This window comes from Argiope bruennichi, chromosome 7 (genome assembly GCF_947563725.1).
Source record: "Argiope bruennichi chromosome 7, qqArgBrue1.1, whole genome shotgun sequence".
NCBI lineage: Eukaryota > Metazoa > Arthropoda > Arachnida > Araneae > Araneidae > Argiope > Argiope bruennichi.
Window position 1 is genome coordinate 63774615 of NC_079157.1, and position 21947 is coordinate 63796561.

Genomic DNA, 21947 nt, shown 5'->3' on the forward strand with positions numbered 1-21947 from the left:
ATGCTTTGAATCTTCCTTAAACAGAATTTTTTTACAATATTTTTATGACTTCTTTCAATTATTGTTCTAAATAATTAACAATATAAACAGTAAAAAAATCTCTTTTTTTTTTCTGTTTCAAAACAACGCAAAACACTTCTTCGATGACTTCTTTTATTTAGTCAATAATTTATTATGTCTTTGCGGTTGCAAAACCAACATCAAAATGATGCAACTGAAAATAAAAATAAGAAAATGATTCAGCAAAATGGCGCCTTATGAACGACATCAAATAATCTGTCATGCATTTTTCAACGGTAAAAACACCTGTTCACTTGTCATTTTCATTCCTCTGTACCCATCGGAAAAGTGATTCGCTTTTTTTTTCTCTCCTTTTCCATATTTATACAGATGAAATATCCAAGCATAAGTAGTTGAAAATAAAATTGGCATTAAAATATTAAAGAATCCGAGATATACAACAAAATTGTTCTAATTATAAAAACAAAGAGGATACATCATCATAATAGGAAATATGGCAATCAGTTGCACATAAGATTTTAAATTTAAAAAAAAAATACAGATTGAAATTGTGAAATAAATGCAAATCTTACAATTATTTTTGCAGTGCATGTTTTGAAAGATCAGATTCTCAAAAATTTGAATCATATATATTCACTAGTTACTTTCGGTGACTAATTTGTTCACTGAAAACATTTATTTTCAATTCATTTTAATTGAATCTCTTCTGCATAATGTGATATCCATTATTTCTTTTGTAAGTAATTTTAAATTTTATTTGTGCCGGCGTCCTGGCGCAGGGGCAGCGCGTCTTCCCATTGGTGTGGGCGTTCCGGGTTCGAGTCGCGGTTCCGACATGGTTGTTTTTCCTCTGTGAGGTGTGTGAATGTGTCCTCCTGTAAAATGGAGTTGTGCAAGCGAATGTGATGCATGAAGTAGTTAAGTCGTGCTTTTAGTCCTAGATGGCGCTACTGAAAAAACAAGAGTCGCTCACTCGGTTTAAATGGCTGACAAATAACTGTCAGCGGGCTTGTAAAGTGCCATAAGTCACAACAACAAATTGTGTTTGTGACAGACCTTTATTGGTGTATTTTATAGTCTTTATTTTCTGTAGGCGGCTCAAGGTCATATTTTCTACCTTGTTATTGGTTGTCTTATACCAGTAACGCGGTAGAAAATGTGACCTTGAACCGCCTGTAGAAAATACACAGACTATAGTAGCCTTGCAGCCATCCTGTTCATTGATTACATTGGCATCCGTATAATAGTGTAGCGAGGATAACAAGATAATATAATTTTTAATCATTTCTTGATGATGTAATACTAGAATATGTGGAATACTAGAATACGAGAACTGACAGAAGATTGAATAGATAAATACAATGAACTGTGTGATTTAAAGTCTTTATTAGTATGAGTTATATGCCTATCAAACTTTGAAGCTTAAAAATATTTTTTGAAGAAGCTATTAAGAGACTAAGCTACATAAAATATTTATTTAAATATTTTATCGAGCATTGATCCCCCCGAACCAGCTGGTCGTCAAAGGCAACTAACTAAAGAATAAATTAAAGTCAACAGGAATGATCTCAGATTCAACTGTGGAAGAGAAACACACTATTAAATATTTATAAAAAAAACAATGAAAAACTTTTTGAATTTCATTACAGCAATGTAAAGTACAGTTGCTAATTATGCATTAGATTTTTTACAAATCTTTAAAATAAAGAAAGAAATTAAATGACAATTTAATTAATACCATTAAAAAGATATTTTTTAAATTTTAAGATGATATTAAAATTAATTTTGTGCTACATATTTCTTGTAATCTTGAGTATTTATTTTTTTAAAAAAGTTTAAATGTTGCATAATTTTTAATTAATTGAAATTCAAATCAAAATTTTAGAAAATAAATAGAGATGTAACTTCTCCAAAACATATCTGAGCTGAAAATTCTATCTCTAGGACTATATCATACAGCGCCAACAGACAGATAGATACACATTGGATTTTATTATTAGTAGAGATTATAAAAATCAGCTAGAATCTGATTTTATGATCTGAGGGTCTTTTTTTTTTAATACTCATACAATGACATGTTTTAAGTTTGGCTTTCAAATTTGATGAAGGAAATGAAATGCAATATCTTTTTCAAAGCGTTTTTCCAAAAACCCATGTTTTTCTATAAGCTTCTATTATGAACTTTTTTCCTTTTGATCAATTAAGTTTGAATTTCTTACTAGTCTATATTTTCGTTTTCGTCAGATTTCAAATTTCAATTATCTGGCACGTTTCATTTTTGAATGGTTGTGTTCACATACGCGTTTAAAGTATGTGACCAAGCTGGGGATGATTTCTTTAAAATGTTCGAAAATAGTTATATTTTTTAATGTTTGCATAAAAAAAAAAAAAAAATTAAGAAAACATCTGTGAAAACAAAATATACCAGTAAAATGGCAGAAAATTTTAAAAATTGTAAAAAAAGGGCTCTTTTTTTGGTAAAAAGAGGTATAAAGCAAAAGCCTTCTAGTTTAGAATTTTTTTTTTCCAAATGATTTGCTTAAAATTGTAGTTCCTAAGCCAACAAACAAGTTGAATTTCTATCCATTCTTTAAATATTGGACTGATTCATAATACGAAATTTTCATTTTGTTTTCACTTTCTGAATCACTAAAACAATAATAAAATATTTATAAAAGAATAGATTACTTATTCTCTAGTTAAGGAACTATAGAACATATTCAGAAATTATTTTACCATTAGATTTTAATTTATGAAGTTTTTCGCAAAAAAATTCCACCAAAGATTAGAATTTGAGAAAATAGCATTAAAACTTATGTAAATCCAAATATAAAAGGCAGCGTATCTTCCAAAAAAATGGACATCGAAACAAAATTCTAACTGTTTTAGGAAGAAACCTATTGAAACATTAAGAATATTACATTAAAAAATCCATACATTCTCAAAATATTGACCAAATTAGTAAAAATACCAAGTTAATATTAGCAAAAAGAATAAATATAGAATCAAAAAGAAAGAAATTAAGAATCCGGCCTGAAGACTTTCTGAATACAGATGAACTTAACCAAATTAGTAAAAATACCAAGTTAATATTAGCAAAAAGAATAAATATAGAATCAAAAAGGAAGAAATTAAGAATCCGGCTTGAAGACTTTCTCAACGATCGCCCTCAGGCAGGGATTCAAACAGAGGATTTTTTCTGTGAGGGGTCTGGTATTGAGAAAGTCTTCAGGCCAGATTCTTAATTTCTTCCTTTTTGATTCTATATTTATTCTTTTTGCTAATATTAACTTTGCATTTTTACTAATTTGGTTAAGTTCATCTGTGTTTTAGTAGTAGCAGCATTAATGCTCTCTACTGTATTTTTTTGTATCTTTGTAGTATTGTATCTTTTTTAGTTTGATTCAGAAATAATTTTTAATTTTTTAGTTTGTTTTCTGAAATAGATTTTAATTTTAATTGAAATTTTATAATGCATATTTTTTTGATTTCTCAAAATATTGACTTTTTAACGTAGTCACTTACCACTTGACAACATTGGAGGCAACCCAAAGAATTTGATTCACATTTTGATATAGATTTACAATTCAGTCGTATAGTTATGTCCGGATTTCAGATATCCAGTTCGTCATATTATTGAATTACAGCGTTCATAAAAAGCATCAGACACTGACTTTCTACTGATAAATTCCATCCAAAATTTTATTCAGATGTATGTAACATGGTGCAAATGCTGCATACCAAATTGTTTTAATCTGCTGTCATTTATCAGATATGGAAACATTCTGCGCCGCCTCAGCGTATGCACTAGGAAGCGTTTATTTCGTTAAAATATGAGTGAGATGAAAGAAAATGCATCTAATGGGATGGAAGTGAAGATCGAGGAGTAACAAAGAAGTACCTACATCTTACTGAGTAATCCCCTCCCCATAATCAATTTGTGAAGTTAAATCATCAGAAAATGCTGTCTCTGGATCCTGAGTCTGACAGCTGTTTTTGTATATCTCATATGAAAAAGTTATTGTATATCGCATTTTCTAACATTATGAGGAAATGTCACTTGATCTCTTGGAAGAAAGCAAGAAATTAGTAATATAATTAGACAACTTAAAGAATTTTATTTCTGTATAAGTAATTAAACCCTTGCCTGCCGCGGGCGTATATATACGTCTCCCTAAGTCAATGTGTTAACTGCCCCTGGCGTATATATATGTCTCGCAAATAACTATATACATATATATACGTGGCACTGGGGACCGAATCTCGCAAGTTATCCTCGGCAGGTAAGGGGTTAAGGGCATATATAATGCGATGCTAATAGATATTATAGAATATTTCAATATTTTTCTATATCACAAATGTGGGATGCACAATTTGGGATATTTCTTTTTACTAATATGCAATGGATAAATGAGAATCAATGCGCTTGCTAAAATATCAAGATGAATTATACAGATCAACGACTTTTAATATTCAAAAAGTTAAAGGAGATTTGAAACTCCAAGTTGAATAATTCCTAGCATGGAATGAAATCCTGATGGAATCCATGGAATCCTGAATAATTCCTATAAATAAATAATTCCTAGCATGATAATGTTAGGAATTATTTATTTATCTTCATGCCATTTTGAAACAAAACTTAGAAATAATTTTTTTTTTTTTTTAAAAAAGGAAAAGGAAAAGCATGTAAAATTTTTGGCAGAAATAATTTCCCTTTCGGGTAACTAAATATGAAATTCGTCCTAATTTATATTTGTTGATAGATGAATATGTTATGCTGAGTGATGTGAAGCTCTGATGGAATTCAAAATCCTATTATTTCGAAACCGAGATTTTACTTCTAGACCAATGTGATGCTAAAATTCTTAATTGCAATTTTAATGAGAAAGTACTTAAAGCTTTGAACCACAGAACTCAAATTCTTTTTGATGATTTGATTCCAATTTCATAGACGCACAGTGTTTTAACTTTTTCACTTTTAACTTTTTCTATGAGGATTACTAAAAGAGAATATTGTAATTTGGAAAAAATTGGAACTCCAGCTTTTGACGAATCTCCACTTTTACGTCCCTCTGACTTTCAAAAACACATTTTTTGGTATTATGTCCCTCTATCTATGAGCACGGTAACTTAAAAACATTTTGAGCTGGACGGATGAAATTTGGTGCATGAACGTAATACCATATTTTCAGATTTCTATTAAACTTTGAATGAAATGCAATCAGAGCAAATCTGTCTGTTCGGCTGTTCGAGTGCAAATGAACGCGATAACTAAACCAGGGATAGTAGTTTCTCCGAATAATTCTCCCTTTCTTTTATACTTTTAAATAAAGTAGTATGCTTTGGAGAATAATACTACCTTTATTAGAGAGCATGCAAGAAAGTTTTTCGGAGTCTTTTTCCGTTAGTTTAAGTTAATTTTCTCAGCAATTTAAATCTAAAAAAGAATATAGTGTAATAATATATGTATTGTATAAAAACAAATAATTTGTCAATTCATAAATAATTACTAAAAACTTATTTCATTTTCATAATCGTTAAAAACACATATTTCCTTATTTTTATAGATTTTTCTTCAGTTCAAGATATCAAATACATTACAAAGCCTTTTTATAGAAATAATGAAATGTATAAAACTTGTGCAATTGTTCACATTATTGATTCAAATACTTATTTTCAGAAAACTAAAATATAAATAATTGTATTTATTGAATAAATTCAAATTTGTTATATTATTTTATTGATTTAATAAACCATCTTTTTGGATCAATGAAACAATCAATTTAAAAATACTTTTATTGATTTGATTCGGTAATCGCTATCCTATAAAACAGTATCTAAAAAAATAAATAGATTTAACGCAGACGTAATTACCTTTAAAAATGAACCAAAATTATTAAATATTATACTTAATATAAACTTATATTTGTTATCATCATCAATGTATAATGAAACTGTCTTTTTATAAGAAGTAATAAAGAAGTCTACATAAGGTATTGTTTCCTATTCCTGTCCAAACAAATTAAAGCAGCGACTTACCAATGCGCAATTCTATGTAGTGAGCGCATTAGACATTCTGCTTTAATTCATGAATAAAGTCAATTATTAGTTTGTATATATTTTTTCGAAATTATGGAAACTTATATTGTTTACGTAAATTTATTTAGTAAATTTATATTATTTAATATGCTTAGATTTAAATAAATGAAACTATTTATTAAATTATGAAAATATTTATGGAATTATTATTCTATTATTTATAAATATTTACATAAATATATATAATTAAATTTATAATTATTTTATTTATTATTTATAAAATTATTTATGAAAATATTTGAATGATTTATTTATTTACTTAAAACTAAGAATTCTTAACACTCAAATAATAAGATATTTATTCTCGATAGTTTCCATATATTTGTGCCTCCCGTAAAGGCAGCTCTTCTTCTTCAATATATGCAGTTTACTGTAATAATGTTTTTTAAAAAATCACCCTCCAGTCCTCTCCATGGAATCTTTAAATATTGTGATAACACAATCTCACAGAACTGATGTGGAAATTTTTCGTTCTCCCATAAGACGTATATAATTCGTAGTTAAAACATATTTGGTTACTTGATTAAACTTTATTGTTACATTCTTTAGAATTAAGAACTATAAATACTTTTAATTTCTAGACATAAACTATATAAATACCAATTGTAAATTTTTAAACGAAAATAAAAATTCATGTGTATAAAACTCACTGAATTGGATATTTAACATCTTATTATTTTTTTTCATACTTGCATCTAAAACGCCTCTCCCCTCCCGCCGAATTTTGACATCCTAGATAAACATCTGGGTTGTCAAACCCGAGAACGTCCTGCCCCCTCCTCTCTGCATTGTAATTTTGAACCAAACCCGTAAACAGGTTTATTATCTGTCAATCTATTCTCTTACATATATTTAAACGAGATAACTCAAATCGGTAATGGCTTAAATAAATTATTTTTGTTATGTGACCTTCCTATTAAAATTACAATTACGGGGAAAACCTTAATGTTTCGGGGATATCACTCCCGTTGATTATACATGCCATGGCATTGAATTCTACAGAACACTTGTTAATATGCAATCGGATATTTAAAGAACAAAGAGGAGAAGGAATAATAAATAGTCATTAGATAGAGTCCAAACATTTATATTATTCAATTTTTTAAAGTAAAATTGCAGAATTTTTATTAATTTCATGCGGATTAGAAATATTTGGACCAATCATGAAAATCACGTGATCGTTGAAATTTTACTTTCTAATTAGACAAAATTGAATTTCCAAAACATTTTAAATATTTTAATTACTTTTCTTGAATGATTATTATTATTTTATTTAAAAAGCTCCATTTCACTTTGTCTGTGATCATTAGGAAAACAGAAGCATAAGGTTTTAGTTTTTAATTTGAGACTTGGAATGAGAATTGGCAGCAGTTTGGAATCAACCGCCCCCAATGAAGTCTCGGTGTTAGTTTTTTCCCCGAAAATTTTGCAAGTTGAATAAAGTTTCGTCCCTTGTGCTGTACGTCTTCTAGCAGTGTCAAAAATGATGGATGGTACAACCGAAGGACCTCCTCAAGATGCCACACGTAGACTTCAACCCAAAAAACAGACTTTAGATGATGCTTATGCAGCGCCTGCTAATTTCCTTGAAATTGACGTACTCAATCCAATTACTCATGGGGTAGCCCGAAAACGTTATACTGACTATGAAGTACGCCTAAGGGTAAGAAATATTTAAGATCTGTCATATATTATGATTTTTTTTCTTTTAGTTTCCGTTGTTATTTTCAAATGTATCTCCGGACGTGACCAACAATGAAGTACAGTGACCTTTCTGTTTGTGCGACTAACTTATTTTGTTGTCATTCACTATTACATATTTTATAAAAAGTAACGCCACTGTATATATACTTTCGACACATTAAAATTGATTTAACGTTGGACATTATCATTAATTTAACAAAGAATTCAAACGAATATTTCAGTAGTTACACAAATAAATCATGTTTGTATCTATGACTACTTTTTTTAACCGTGGAACATAACGATATCGTTTCTTTTATATTTCTTAAGCTTTCAATGTAGTTATCTTTTCTGAACATCAAGCTTTTGCTGTATCTCTAGTGAATGATCCAGATCAGAATTGCTTGTCTGAAAATTAACCTTACTGAAGAAGGTTATAGGTATAAATTTATTGAATAGTTGAGGTATAAATTTTAAACTTTTATGAGACAATGGTTTTGTAAAGCTGTTAGATGTGTTGAATTTTTTGTTTCATGAGGGAAGATTTAATTTTTAGTAGGATACCTTAAGTGTATATTATGTTTTCCACAGAATTAAAATTCAGGAAAATGTAATATAATTACTTAATGTAATTGCCATTTTAACTGACATTTCGGTTGGAAGAGAAAGCAGTAAAAGATGAAATACCTATTTCCTTTAAAGCATTTTTTAGCTAATAATGCAAGTGCATATTGTAAAGGAATGAAAAGTATGAATGCAATACAGGTTTTCTAGGCATTTCATACTACTTTTGTATGATTTTAACATTTCTAAATTCATGCTTTATATATATATATATATATATATTTGTTAAAATTATCAAATAGTTTTTATTTCTTTTAGTGTAGAATGAAAACTGTTGATTTGTTGTAGCAGTGAATTCCATATAATGATATTTTATAAGCAGGATATGATGAATATTTATGTAAGTGACTTTATTACTGTTCATTCCTGGATTCGAAAACCCTCCCAGCATATGCCAGGGTGTGTTTATTTAATCAAAATAAGGGGTGAATGAAAAGATAAGAGATGCTTACATTTAACAATAGTATGAGATCCACAGAGTTTGGAGGCATAAAAACTGCAGATAACTTGTAATCTTGTCATAAAATGTACTTAAGCATGATAAAATGCTTTAGAACAATTTTTATTTATTATAAGGGGCTTAAACATTAAATTTAATGAATAAATAAAAGATTTGTTCTTAAAATTTGATAATTTACTTTTTACAAAATTATTTTTTAATGTTAAATATTTTTTTGTTGAATTTTTGATAACATCTTTATTAACAACAGTAGATAAACTGTCATCTTTAAAGATATTAAATAAAATATTTTTCTAGAAGATTATTTGCCCTGAACTAACCATTATAAATAATCAGTATTCGATTTTGAATTAAAATAAGATAGTAGGATGAAAACACAACATTCATATTACATTTGAGGGGGAAACAAATTAATGGGTAAAGTATCTAATGGAGCAGAAGTCAAAGAATTCCGGAAATACGCTCGTCCTTTCATATCTTGTCTCTTAGCAAGGTAGAATTGTTGAAAAGTGGTAGACTTGAGATATTTAAATGGACAGTGTATATTATTATATATGCTTAAACATAATTTTTTGAGAAAAGATATCTTAAATTATATTTTGGAATTCAAAATTATAATTTTGAGAATTCTTTGGATGTTGTCTTTATCTTCTTTCCTTGAAAAAATAATTTAACTTGTGCTTACTTCTTATTGTTCAAGAGCCTATGGAAATACCATGCATGTATTTTGAAAATTTAATCATAACAATTTCCTCGTTAAAAATATTTTTTATATTAACTGTTAATTGCAAACTGGTTGTTTTAAATATGAATATTTATTACTCGTTACATTTTTGGATGATTAGAAGATTATAGAATTGCCTTGCTTTCCAAATTAAATTTTTATTTATATATAGATGTCATAAATTCTAATAAAATTTCTAAAGTATATTTTTATAAATTACTGATGAAATTAAATCTTTATAGTTAATAAATTATTTTATATAAAATCTATACTTTGACTAAGTTGTAATTAACAACATTGTATTTTATGATTCTTGCGAGTTCATTATATATTAATCTAGAATATATAATGAATGTATAATTACACTGTGTAAAATTATTGAAGGTAGACAGTTTTGCACTTTTTGAGTACAGTCATAAATATATTTTATAGTTTTCTTCCTAAAATAGTAATTTGTATATATTTAAACATTTCTAACTAAAGTTTAAAAAAAAGTATAATCTTAAAAAATTGTTTGTATTGATAATTTAAATATGTTGGATATTTTTTGGAATTGAAAAAGATAAATTTTAGAAAAAAATAAGCTGTTAAACTTTTAAAGGTTTGCATTAAGAACAGCCTCGCTTATAAGCGAGAAGGTTGAAAATTATAAATAAATTGGTTAAAACTGCAATACAAAGAAATGAATATGTGTCCAAGCTTTCAAACTAGAACAATCTTTGTTAATTGTTAGATATTGATATAAATTTTTTATTATTTGTCTGTATTTTATGAATATAATTTACATGATTTTAAGATTTGCTGAAATGTTTACAAGATCATACAAATAAAGTGTATATTATATGTAATCTCATTTTATGTCTTTGCAATTTCAAAGTAAGTTATGTAATTTGTCTGTTGATATAAAATTGCATGAACTGGCATTTATATAAAAGTAGTTTTTCTAAAGTTTTTAATAATTTTTATCTAGTATTGGTTTTAGAGATTATAAATAATGTACTTTTTTACATTTATTATTTATAAGCTTATTCAATCTAAAAGAATATTTTTTATCCATTATTTTCATATTAAAAATTATTAATTTTACTATTAGCCCATAAGTTCTCTAACTATAAATTTAATCATTTAGCAAAGCATTTTTCTGTAAATTATATATAGTACATTTAAGTATAGAAAATGTATAATCCTGGTTTTGGGGAATTAAATTATTTTTGCTATTTTGACAATTGTAATCAACCCTTAACTGGGGAGGGGAAATTTTAGGACTTAACTGGGGAGGTGCGGTCTAAGAGACCGCATTTCATTTAGACTCGAATAAAATTTTCTAATGAATGTATTAGTATGAAAAACTGCCAATATATTTTGCAGATATTTTTCTTGATATATAGATATGTTTTAAAAATTTTTCAAAATATATTGTCATTGAAAAAAGTAAATGCGTTGGAACATACATTTTCTTCTCAAATTACATGTTACAATAAATAATATTCTTGAAAAAGCATATTACTTTTTACATCATATTTATTTTTACAGTATATGAAGGTATATATAAGACAATATAATGTTAAATTCAACGATTATATGAAAAATAAAAAAATGACAATGGGTAAAATTGGTCCCTTTTTTATCGGCTTGTGTGACTTTCATAGCACTGTTTTCTAGGGCATTTTAAACATACAGGTTAAGAACTAGTATAAAAATCAACCTATAAATTCTGTATATATATATCTTGGTATATTAATGTATTTTATAAATTTTTCAAAATACATTATCACTAGAAAAATTGATTATGTTTGAACATACATATCAAAATCAGTTCAATGCGAAGTTTCATCGAAAAACGCTTCTGTACAATTATCCTTATCACTAAAATCACTTTCTGCTTCATTTAAAAGTGTCTGGAGCACTGCTTCATAATAGGATCAGTAAACTGGATGATATTTCGGGTCCCAAGTTTTATCGCCATCTGCTAAGCCTTGTTTATCACTGGGACACTAACAGGGAGATGCGGTCTTAGAGACTGCGCTCGAAGAAATAACTGAATTATTTTTAAAAACATCTGCTGAAATCGGTTGAAAAAGTGTACGTGTATTCAAGGTCACAAAACAGGAAGCTACAGGGTCAATCCATTCAATTGAGCTAAAAATAGAATAGGGGTGATAGAAAATTCATCGCTAGCGGTCTCGCAGACCACACGTCCCCAGTTAAGGGTTAATAGATTGTATGTAGATATTTTGGCTATTGAGTTAACCAAATTTAAACAGAAAAGAAAAATTATTTTCTTATTAAATTTTGAATTTAGTATTTTTAGGAAATTTGTATTATAAATAAAGTACACATATATAACCTTTAATATCTGTATTTCATTTCTTATTTCAGACAAACTTGCCAGTGTTTAAGTTAAAGGATTCAAGTGTTCGGAGAAGATATAGTGATTTTGAATGGTTAAGAAATGAATTGGAAAGAGACAGCAAAGTAATTATGTTGCAAAATTTATCTTCTTTTGTTATTTATTCATGTTATCAAGTATACTTTAAGGCATACTATAGATAAAATATAGTTAAGAATTAATTGGTTATTGATGAATTATGTAACACAAGTCTATACAAAAGAACCTTACAAATTTATACAATTAAAAATTTATACTATAATTTCTGGAATGAAATAATGGGTTCTTAATAAATAAATTATATTTCAAATGCATTTTAAATTCATACTGCTTGTTGGTAGGATATATCTGTGTTTATTATTGTTATTAAGGGATTTTCATATTTTTCTTTTAGATGAATCTACACTTTCATTTAGCATACGTTTTTATTTTATTTTTATTTGTTTGCTCTAACATTTCTTTCTTCTAATAAAGTAAAAAATGCTTGTTTTTTTATGTAAAATTAGTCATTAAAAAAATGATGCAGTGTAAAGTATTAAAATTTACTATCCATTTGCTTGTGATAACTTATATTAGTGTTTAAATATTATGAGCACAATAAAAGTTTACACTTATTTGAAATTGGAAAGCAGTATAATATTATGAAGCAATAAAATTGGCAAAATTATGAAAGATGCATATGAAAAATACTTAACTTTGAAGGCTTTGAGCATCTTAAAAGTTCTTAAGGTTAGAAAAAGATGATATAAAAGGGCTTAAATTTCTTGATGTGCTAAGAAAATACTCTTCAGATTTTTACCTTCTGATGTTGAATGTAATAAATAAAAAAGGATACTAATTATAAAGCTGTCTATACTAGATGTACGCTAGAGATTGAAAGAAGTAGCGATGTATTTATCAAGAAAACCAATGAAAAGGAATTTAGGGAAGAAATCTAAAAGACAGATAGATTGCAGCAGAGTATCAGCTCATGTTTAACATAATGCTTAATAGCTTTTTTTTTTTTTTTTTTTTTTGCTCAGTCTTTTTTTTAACAATGGATATTGCCACATATTAAAATAATGGAAAGGCTATCTTGAAGGGAAGTATGAAATACAAATTCACTTAGAACATAACATTATTCTGTCATCAATTTTGCCAGATCTTATGAGGAATCATGAAAGAAAGTTTAATAACTAAAGTATTCCTAGGTAATACTTTACTAGTAAATAAGTATAAATAAAATTAATCTAGATTATTAAATTGGTAAGCTTGTACTGAAGTCAATTTACATTTTTGATCCTGGTCATGTTAAATTTTATTTGTAGTATAATCGAAGACATATATGACTTATTTACTAACTCATCATGAAATCTGCAAGTCATAATATCTATGGACCGAAAGTGTGATAAATATTTCCATATTGATGGCAGTTACTTATTTAAATCCTTTCTCTAAATTCTAAAATATTCCATTCGTGGAGCCCTTACAAAGTCAAATCTTAAAGATAATTCCTTAGTAGAATCGTGCTAACATTTAAACTTCATGATGGTGGGAGTTCAAATAGAATATTAGTACTAAAATATGCATCTCCAGCTTGGGTATTAAAATTTTCAAATTTAGCTGTCCTTATACAAATTTTGATTGTTTAGACTGTTAATTTAAGGTCTTGCATATAGATTTATAACTGTTATCATAAGTATTAAACATTTTCTTTGTACTGAGAATTCCATTGATGTCGTTAGACTTTCAATTGAAGTAATTGCAATGCCCGATAATGGTTGGTTGTGGCCATTTACAAAAATCAGGAGAAGAATTTAAATGTGATAAGCGTGAATTTTAAATTGAAGTACTTGCCTTTGAGTAGTTAATCTTCTGTTCTATGCCCATCTTTGACTACATCTGATATGCATTTAAAGTATAGTACTTGAGAATAGTTAGAATAAATTTTGAATAGTAGACTGCTATCTTTTGAAATCAGTTTGCTTATTTTATATTGTAATCATGACAACATTCCCGGTTCCTCTAATTTCTGGAATAATTGGAAACGTTGGGGAAATGTCACAATAAATTAAATTGATTTATTAATAAATTTTGTAAGAGAATTTTGTTCTGTGAACCTTTATGATCAAGATTATGCATCTATATATAAATTATAGGCTTAACTTCCACTTTTTATTTCACACTGAAGAAAATAACTATCTGTAAAATTCATTCCCATTTGCCTTTACTAACCTGACTCATGTTTTTGACTTAATTTGTTAAACTGTCTAAAAATAGTTAATGAAATTTTTGAGTTTTATTACTGTGCTATTATAGTAAAACTGTTGCTTTTTCATGAAATAGATTGTTGTACCTCCATTGCCTGGAAAAGCTTGGAAGCGACAACTTCCATTGAGAGGAGATGATGGCATTTTTGATGAAGAGTTTATTGAAGATAGAAGAAAGGGGTTAGAAAGTTTCATAAATAAGTATGCTGTCTTTTCATATTATAAATTTTGTTAATATAATCATTTATTCCCTTTTCTCTGATTTTCTGGCTGAAAATATCATTGTTATTGCTGTAAAAATTTGACTTTAGACTAGTTAAAAATTGATTATATATTATAAGTTACGAGGGGTGATCCAAAAAAAAAGTTTACAAGGCAATGGGAAAAATGCTTTATTAACAATACACAGGATGCAATGGTAATTAATAGACGTATGTGGCAGTCACTTCTCTACATAATCACCAAACCTGTTGAGGCATTTATCACATCTCTGGATCAATTTGTTTAACTCGTTTTGGTCTAATAATAAAGTCCTGGCTATTGAGCCAGTTCTCGGCACTTTTTTTGATCACCATTTGATATGAAACTGGTTTCGGATAAGTGTTTTTTCAATGTCAGAAAAAGGAAATAGTCACTGGGAGCCAAATTGGGGCTGTATAAGGGGGGTGTGGTGTGGCTCCAGACCTTCCACCTAAGCATTTTCAACAATAGCTGTGTGGGGCCAGGCATTTTCATGCAGGAGAATACCTTCCATCACCAATCCAGGATGTTTGCGTCGGATGTCTTCACACAATTTTGTTAAGGTGTCACAATAATGACTGGCATTAATGGTATGGCTAACCATTTGAGTATCTGGTTGCCAACCATGGCAACCAGATACTCAATTAGGATAACACCACTTGCATCCCATAAAAGGGTTGCTATAACTCTGCCGGACAGAGGGTGTCACCTTCTTCATTGGTGATCTAGCATGCTTCTACTCCATTGTGGCTGTTTTAGATGTGGGGGGTGAAATGATGCAGTCCCCAGTAGTGATGTAATCAATGAATTGTAGGCCGTGTATGTGATATCACTGAAGAAATGTGAGGCGGCACATCATTCAAGTGGCTTTATGCTACTTAGATAATGCACATGGAACCCAATAGGCACGAACTTTGGAATACTGCAACTCAATATACGCTGCATGGTACCTTAGCTCATTCCAAACTGTGTAGTGATCTCGTGTACGGTTACTTGTCGATCCCCTTGGATCGTTTCTTCAACACTTACTGTGTTTTCAGTTCAGATATTTCAGAAGTTGGAAAATGTCAACTTGCTTCCATATGGAGGTTTTCCACTTGCTCTCTGCCCACTTCAAAAGAACGACACCATTTTGCCACTTGTTGTATATTCATTGCTTCGCCCCTATACACTTCAATGATTTGTCTGCGAATGTCTGATGGGGCACATTTGTGGCCCATAGAAATCGTATTGCAGCTTGCACCTCTGTGCGAGACCACTTCTCTAGACATCTTGCCATTACTGTTTCAGGTCTCAGTACTAACACTATCTGCTTGAACGGCCAGTCCAAGACAACTAGCGCCATCTGTCTCAACTCTGGGTAACAATATTCCCATCCAGAATTTCTACTTTCCAAATACTGCTGCTTGTAAACTTTTGGATCACCCCTCATATAATTGTGAATTTGTTTTTGTTAATTTAAATTTCGTACTGAAAAAGGTAAAATTTAAGATTTTGATCTTTTATAATACAGCAAGATTTCTTTAGCTTATGCTTCTTTGAAAAATTTTCAGTCAGAAAAGCTTGTTACAACCTCAGAAATTAACACACCAGTTATTGATAAATCTTTAAGAAAGAAGTGTTTTTCAAACCATTTTCATTTATATAAAAAATCAAATTATGCATCATTTAACCCTTTCAGGACGGGAGTCCTCTATCCTAGATGGAGCATATGTGAAAGGAATCGTCTCACATGATGTGGGTTTTGCATCACTAAGATCCTAAGTCCTAACATTGTCACTTTTGCTACCTGACTAATCTAAATGTATTATTAATTCATTCATAATACAAGCACATTCTTCCTCTGACAGAAGCGTTTTCTTGCCATAATAAGCCGAACCTAAAGCTTTCCATTATAAAAAAAGTACTTGAAATGTCAACGGAAGCTATGTAAAATACAAAAAGGCAAAACCCCGAAAGAATAGTATAGTTAGTCATAATAATTTTTAAAAAATCAGCAAGAAATGCGAATGATTCTGTCAAATGGAAAGTTACACAACCAAGCCCCATTTATTTACATTACTCTTACCCCTTTCTTCCACAAGAGCTGATTTGTAAATTACCAAAGTCTGGCTGAATATGAGCAAACTGAAGTTCAGGATACTAAAACTATATTTCAAGAGTAGTGAAACAGAACCAGGCATTTAGAAATTATTCAAGTTTAAAATGCATATATGACACACCTGTCACAGAAAAGTTAGAACAAGAATGTCTGAATTTCTTTCTTGCTCATTTCATTAAAAACTGCATGACAATTGTGAGGAAATTTTCACAACTTGAAGGAACAAAAATAGCATTACTAACAAACCCAATATTCATTGATAAGTCATTACTTATATTTCTTGTATGTTGTGATGTTACTTGTGAAAATAACTCTTAAAAGCCTATTATCCCAGTTTAACCAATTAAATCAGACTATTGAATACAATGAAAAATAAGGGAAATAGTTGGAAATACAGAATTCTGAGGTGGCAGGGGTCATTTACAATTATTTTGACTAATCAATGAGAGTCCTGAAAATTTTGAATTGTGCTTTTTTTACATTCAGAATATAGTGTGGTAATAGTTGTTTAGTATAGTTATTAGATTTTTAACATGCAACAGACCTGGTAATAGTTGTATCTCAAAGGATGTGCTCTGTTGGAAATGTCCCCCCCCCCAAGTTTTCTAATTTTGTTACATTTTTCTTCAAGGCTGTCATAGAACCTTTTTAAAGCTAGATTTTGAGAATATCAATAGGCATGGCTTTGAGAATTATTTAATTATAATTTATTGAATTCATTTTAAGTTTCTGAAAAAATATTTTGTAAGATAAAAAGAATGTAAATTTTTAAGAAATTTTGGCACTGTTAAAAACACTTGCCATAGTAGGTAATGAATTTTATAATATTAATGAAATAAAATAAAAATATTTTGAATGAGGCAATTATTGTTTTGATATTGAATGGAATATTATTAGAACTAAGTGCACAGCATTTTTTTTTTCTTTTTTTTTTTTTTTTTTTTCTTTTTTTAACTTTCAGTTAGTCAGGTAATATTTATGTCAAAGAAATTGCTTTTCTTAGTCATTTGCTGAAAACACAAAATTGCTTTTTTAGTAATTTACATTTTCAACTTATAAGTTTTGTTTAGCTCTTCTATTTACAAAGACCCTTTCCTTCAAAGTTATTTAAAAAAGCATTTTCAAAATAATTTTGCTCATTTTTTTTTTTATTATTATTATTTAAAGAATATTACATATATCAGTCTGTTATTTTCTTGGAAGAAAATAACAACTAATAATTTAAAAATAATCTCCTTTAATATTGTGTTCAATTTTGCATTTCAAATTTAGTGCACCTTCCCGAGCTTTCTAAATCTTTATATAAAAAAATTAATGAACTTGTGCATCGTAGAAATTTTAACTAGCATTCTCATGCACTGCAGAGTTTAAGTGAATGTCGTTCATGCTCATAGGAAAAGACCATAGATTGAAAGATGGAATTAATTTTAATTGTATGTATTGTATTTGCTTATTTTTTTAAAATTTGTTCTTCCAATGTTTTCGTTACTTTATAGGCATTTTATTTTGGAATATTAAGAGTATAGTATAATAGCATTAAAAAACCCCTTCAGTGTTTTAATGTGCTTCTTTTTAATAACTTAGGATTGTTAATTGAATTCTTAGAAAACATTTTCATATGATGTATACATTTCTGCATTGAATTGTAATAGCTAAAAGTTGATTACTAATGTTTTTTGCATTATTACTTTGAATAATACCTAAACACAATATAAAGTTTTAGATAGTAGGCAGATCCAAAAAGTGTTGCATAGTTCAGCATGTTGCAACATTTTTGATGACATACATAGTTACGTTTTTTTAAAAACTGGAATACATCTGAAATTCTCTTAATTTTCAATTAAAACAGTGAAAACTGATACTGACCTAATCCATGCTAAATAACTAAACTATTTAATAAATTAATTTAAAGAAAAAAATTAATTAAAAAATCATTCTATTAATGTGTTAAGTTTTCATTAATATAATTAACTTTCCTAAAAAAAAAAACAAATAAGATTTCTTTTTCATAATGTTGACTGAATGTCTTAATTCTAGATTGCTAGCTGGTTGATATTTTTTAAGAATTACTAACTATGTATTTGCTATATTGTTTTACACTTTTCATCAAATTGTTAAGATAGGATTTGCACCTTTATAAATTAAGCATTTTATTTTCCAACTTGTAACTTTTGGACCTGGAAATTTCATTAGCTCATTATTAACTGAGCTGTATATATATATATATATAGTCTAATTGTAAAGTGACTAATAAATCTTTGTCCAACATATATTTACTTCTGTATAATTTTTCCATATCATAAAATAAGTAGAGCTTATTTTTCCTTGTATGCTTTTTTTTTTCACTTTAGGGTTGCCGGTCATCCTTTGGCTCAAAATGAACGATGCCTTCACATGTTCCTCCAAGACCCAACAATCGATAGAAATTATGTTCCTGGTAAAATAAGGAACACGTGAAAATCATAAGCAAAAACAGCACTAGAGTTCAACTTTGTGAAGTCCTTGATTCAAGATGTTGTACATTCATTTTTGAGGGGGGCATTGTTTGTTCTTTATCTTCTTTCTCTGATCTATTTATAATTGAAACTTGATGAAGTTTTGCAAGCTTTATTTTTTTGGCTTTAAATTGGCTTGAAAATGTTATTGTTAATATTTTTATCAGGTAAAAAATATAAATAGATTATTTATGTATGAATTTAAATCAAATATAGGAAAAATTTATATGTATTTAAAGAAATTGGAAAGTAAGATATATCTCATCACACATTCCAGTATGCCTTGTGAAATTTATGAAAAATGATTCTTGTTTTTTGATTGCATGGTTATGAATATAAATTGATTGTTAAACCAGCATGATTGTTGTTTAATGAAATATTTCAAAAATTTCTATATATTTGCTATTTGTTTTATCACTCAATTTTTTTTACTAAAGAACAGTTTTTTTCTGACTGTTTGTGTAAAAGAACATTGTACATTTTTCTTAGCTGCAATGAAGTTGTAAACTATATATAGGTAATAAATTACATTTTAAATCTTCTGTTTTTGTTTATTTTATTAAATTGTTTATCATGTATGCAAAAAAAAATTAAATTAAATTAAATTAAATTGCATTGGAAATGCAACGTGCTTGTGTTTTCAATTTCAGAAATGCTTGTTCTTTTTTCATTCTGTAAAGCAAGCTTGTGTATGCAGTATTAATGTTTTTCTGGAATGAATTTGTAATGCTTCTAAATCATTTTATTTTTTAATCGATTCAGAATATTTTTTTTAGTTTCATAATATACAGACGAAATTGTAGTCTTGGGTAGTGATAGATCATCAGAGATTACCTTAAACTTGAGTAAAGGTAAAATATTTTTGCATTAGAGTAGTTGAACATTCAATAGAGAACACAAGCTTTAACATCATAAAATTCAAATTTGATAGCCAGTTGTCTAAAACGGTCATCAAAATATCAGTTTTTCTGTATAAGTTTCATTTGTAACATCTTGGAAAATGGATTAATCCTTATTTTTCAATTTTTATATGTGTATATGTTACTGAAATGCTCATCTGAGACTTGTAACTAATCTTTGGGGAGTGTTGTGGTTTGTTAAGCTATATTCTGTTATGTTTGTTAAGAGTCGGGTAGTATTACAAAAAGAGAAAATGCCAAAATTATAGAATCTGAATCTTGAAGAATAAAAGTTCTGAACATCTCTTTTTTTTTAAACATTTCTTAAAAAAATTTAAGTATCAAATTTTGCAGAATTTTTTTTTAATTTATAAATATTAAAATTCGGATTGTTCTAAGAATCTTTCAGATGGATGGGGACATATTTAAAACAGGAAAAAGCACTTTGAAAGAAACAGTAATCATTGAAATCATATGGCTTTAAAGTTAAAATTTGATCATGCTAGATTTTAAACAATTAACTAATGTAATTACACCTTGCAATTAATTATAATGAAGTAAAATCCCATAAATAAAATTTTCAAGAGATTACTCTAAAATGACATATTGAGAACAATGAATGTGTAATGGACAAAAGTGGTTCCATTGTGTTTTTAGACCAGGTTCTCTCATGTTCGATTTGTCTCTTTGTAACACAAAACACACTGTGCTGTATCATTCTTTTTTTTGGTTCACTGGACTAATCTACATATTTTTCTACGACAGCACATAAAAAGATTAAATATACATCAGGGAAAACTAAAACAAATTCTTTAGCATCTTTGAATTCCACTGAAGTTCGAACGTTTTTCGAGTTGCAAAATGTATATATATTTTGTACATTCTCTTCAGGATAACCTTCCCAGTATTTCAACAAACAACAATGCATCTTATTGAAAAAAGAAGTGGGGAAAAAAATCATTACCTGTTATATTAATATGCATTAGAAATACCCTTGCATACTTAATATCTTTGAATCTATTTCATCTTGTATTCCTTTTCAGAATTCTTTCTTTTGTTGGTTTTCTTTGATGCTATGATTAATAAACCATTATTAACATGATTCCAATTTATTGTATACAATGTATGGGGAAAGAAAAAAAAACTTTCTTTGCACTTCTCGAAAAAATTAAACACTTTTTAAGGATCCTTTTCTAAAGTTAAGTACTAATGTCTAAAAATGTTTTTCAAATTTATACACGTGTAAAGTTTCATGTATATACATGTTTTCAAATTTAAGTACTTTTCATGATGCTATGTACCATGAATAAGTAAGAATAAATTTAAAAAAATCATTGTTAGCTATGACATACAAAAATCAAGACTAAATAAAAATAAAATGTGAAAAAACAAATTTTCAGATTATCATGGGGACTGCAGCCCTATTAGATGTGCTATCTTTGAGAGCAACTAACTGGGTACTTCCTAGTTTCTTCTCATTCAAAATTAAAATCAGACAACTTTAATCTTGCATGGTTCCATATAGTAAAAATCAGTTTTATTCCTAATATCACAAACATTTTTAAGAAATTATGTGTTATTTATATCTTGGGGAAAAGTAGAGAAAAGTTTTTAGTTGCAAAGAAATAAGTTAATTTAAAATAAATATATATATATAATACTTACAGAAAAATTCAATTTATAATATTTAAATGATTTTTTTCATTGTTCTAAATAGTTCCAGATACTAAACTTATTACAGATACATTCTATAATTTATTATGTCATTATTTGAATAGAAATCAGGAATATATGTAGTTATAATTTCATCATTAATTAATAAAAATGAATCTAATAGTTTTAATAATTATTATATTAACTGACTTATTAATTGTATGTAAATCTCTTAAGCAATTTCATATATCTACAGGACTTTAAAAGGTATATATAAGTGACATGTCCCTATTTATCTTCAACACACAAA

The 21947-nt window shown here is 28.1% G+C and overlaps 1 protein-coding gene across 1 annotated transcript; it reads left to right on the top strand.

Moving 5' to 3' along the window:
- Positions 1-7489: 7489 nt before the first annotated feature.
- On the top strand, positions 7490-19627 carry LOC129976088 (sorting nexin-12-like). The gene is made up of 4 exons (XM_056089467.1): positions 7490-7783; positions 11991-12086; positions 14326-14450; positions 18942-19627. The coding sequence occupies exons 1-4, from the start codon at positions 7604-7606 to the stop codon at positions 19045-19047; spliced, it is 507 nt and encodes a 168-aa protein (XP_055945442.1). The 5' UTR covers positions 7490-7603; the 3' UTR covers positions 19048-19627.
- Positions 19628-21947: the final 2320 nt, after the last annotated feature.

Coding starts and splice junctions, on each gene's coding strand:
- LOC129976088 (XM_056089467.1), top strand. CDS start 7,604: ATGATGGATGGTACAACCGAAGGACCTCCTCAAGATGCCACACGTAGA. Junction 7,784..11,990: donor ACTATGAAGTACGCCTAAGG/GTAAGAAATATT, acceptor TTCTTATTTCAG/ACAAACTTGCCAGTGTTTAA. Junction 12,087..14,325: donor AATTGGAAAGAGACAGCAAA/GTAATTATGTTG, acceptor TTCATGAAATAG/ATTGTTGTACCTCCATTGCC.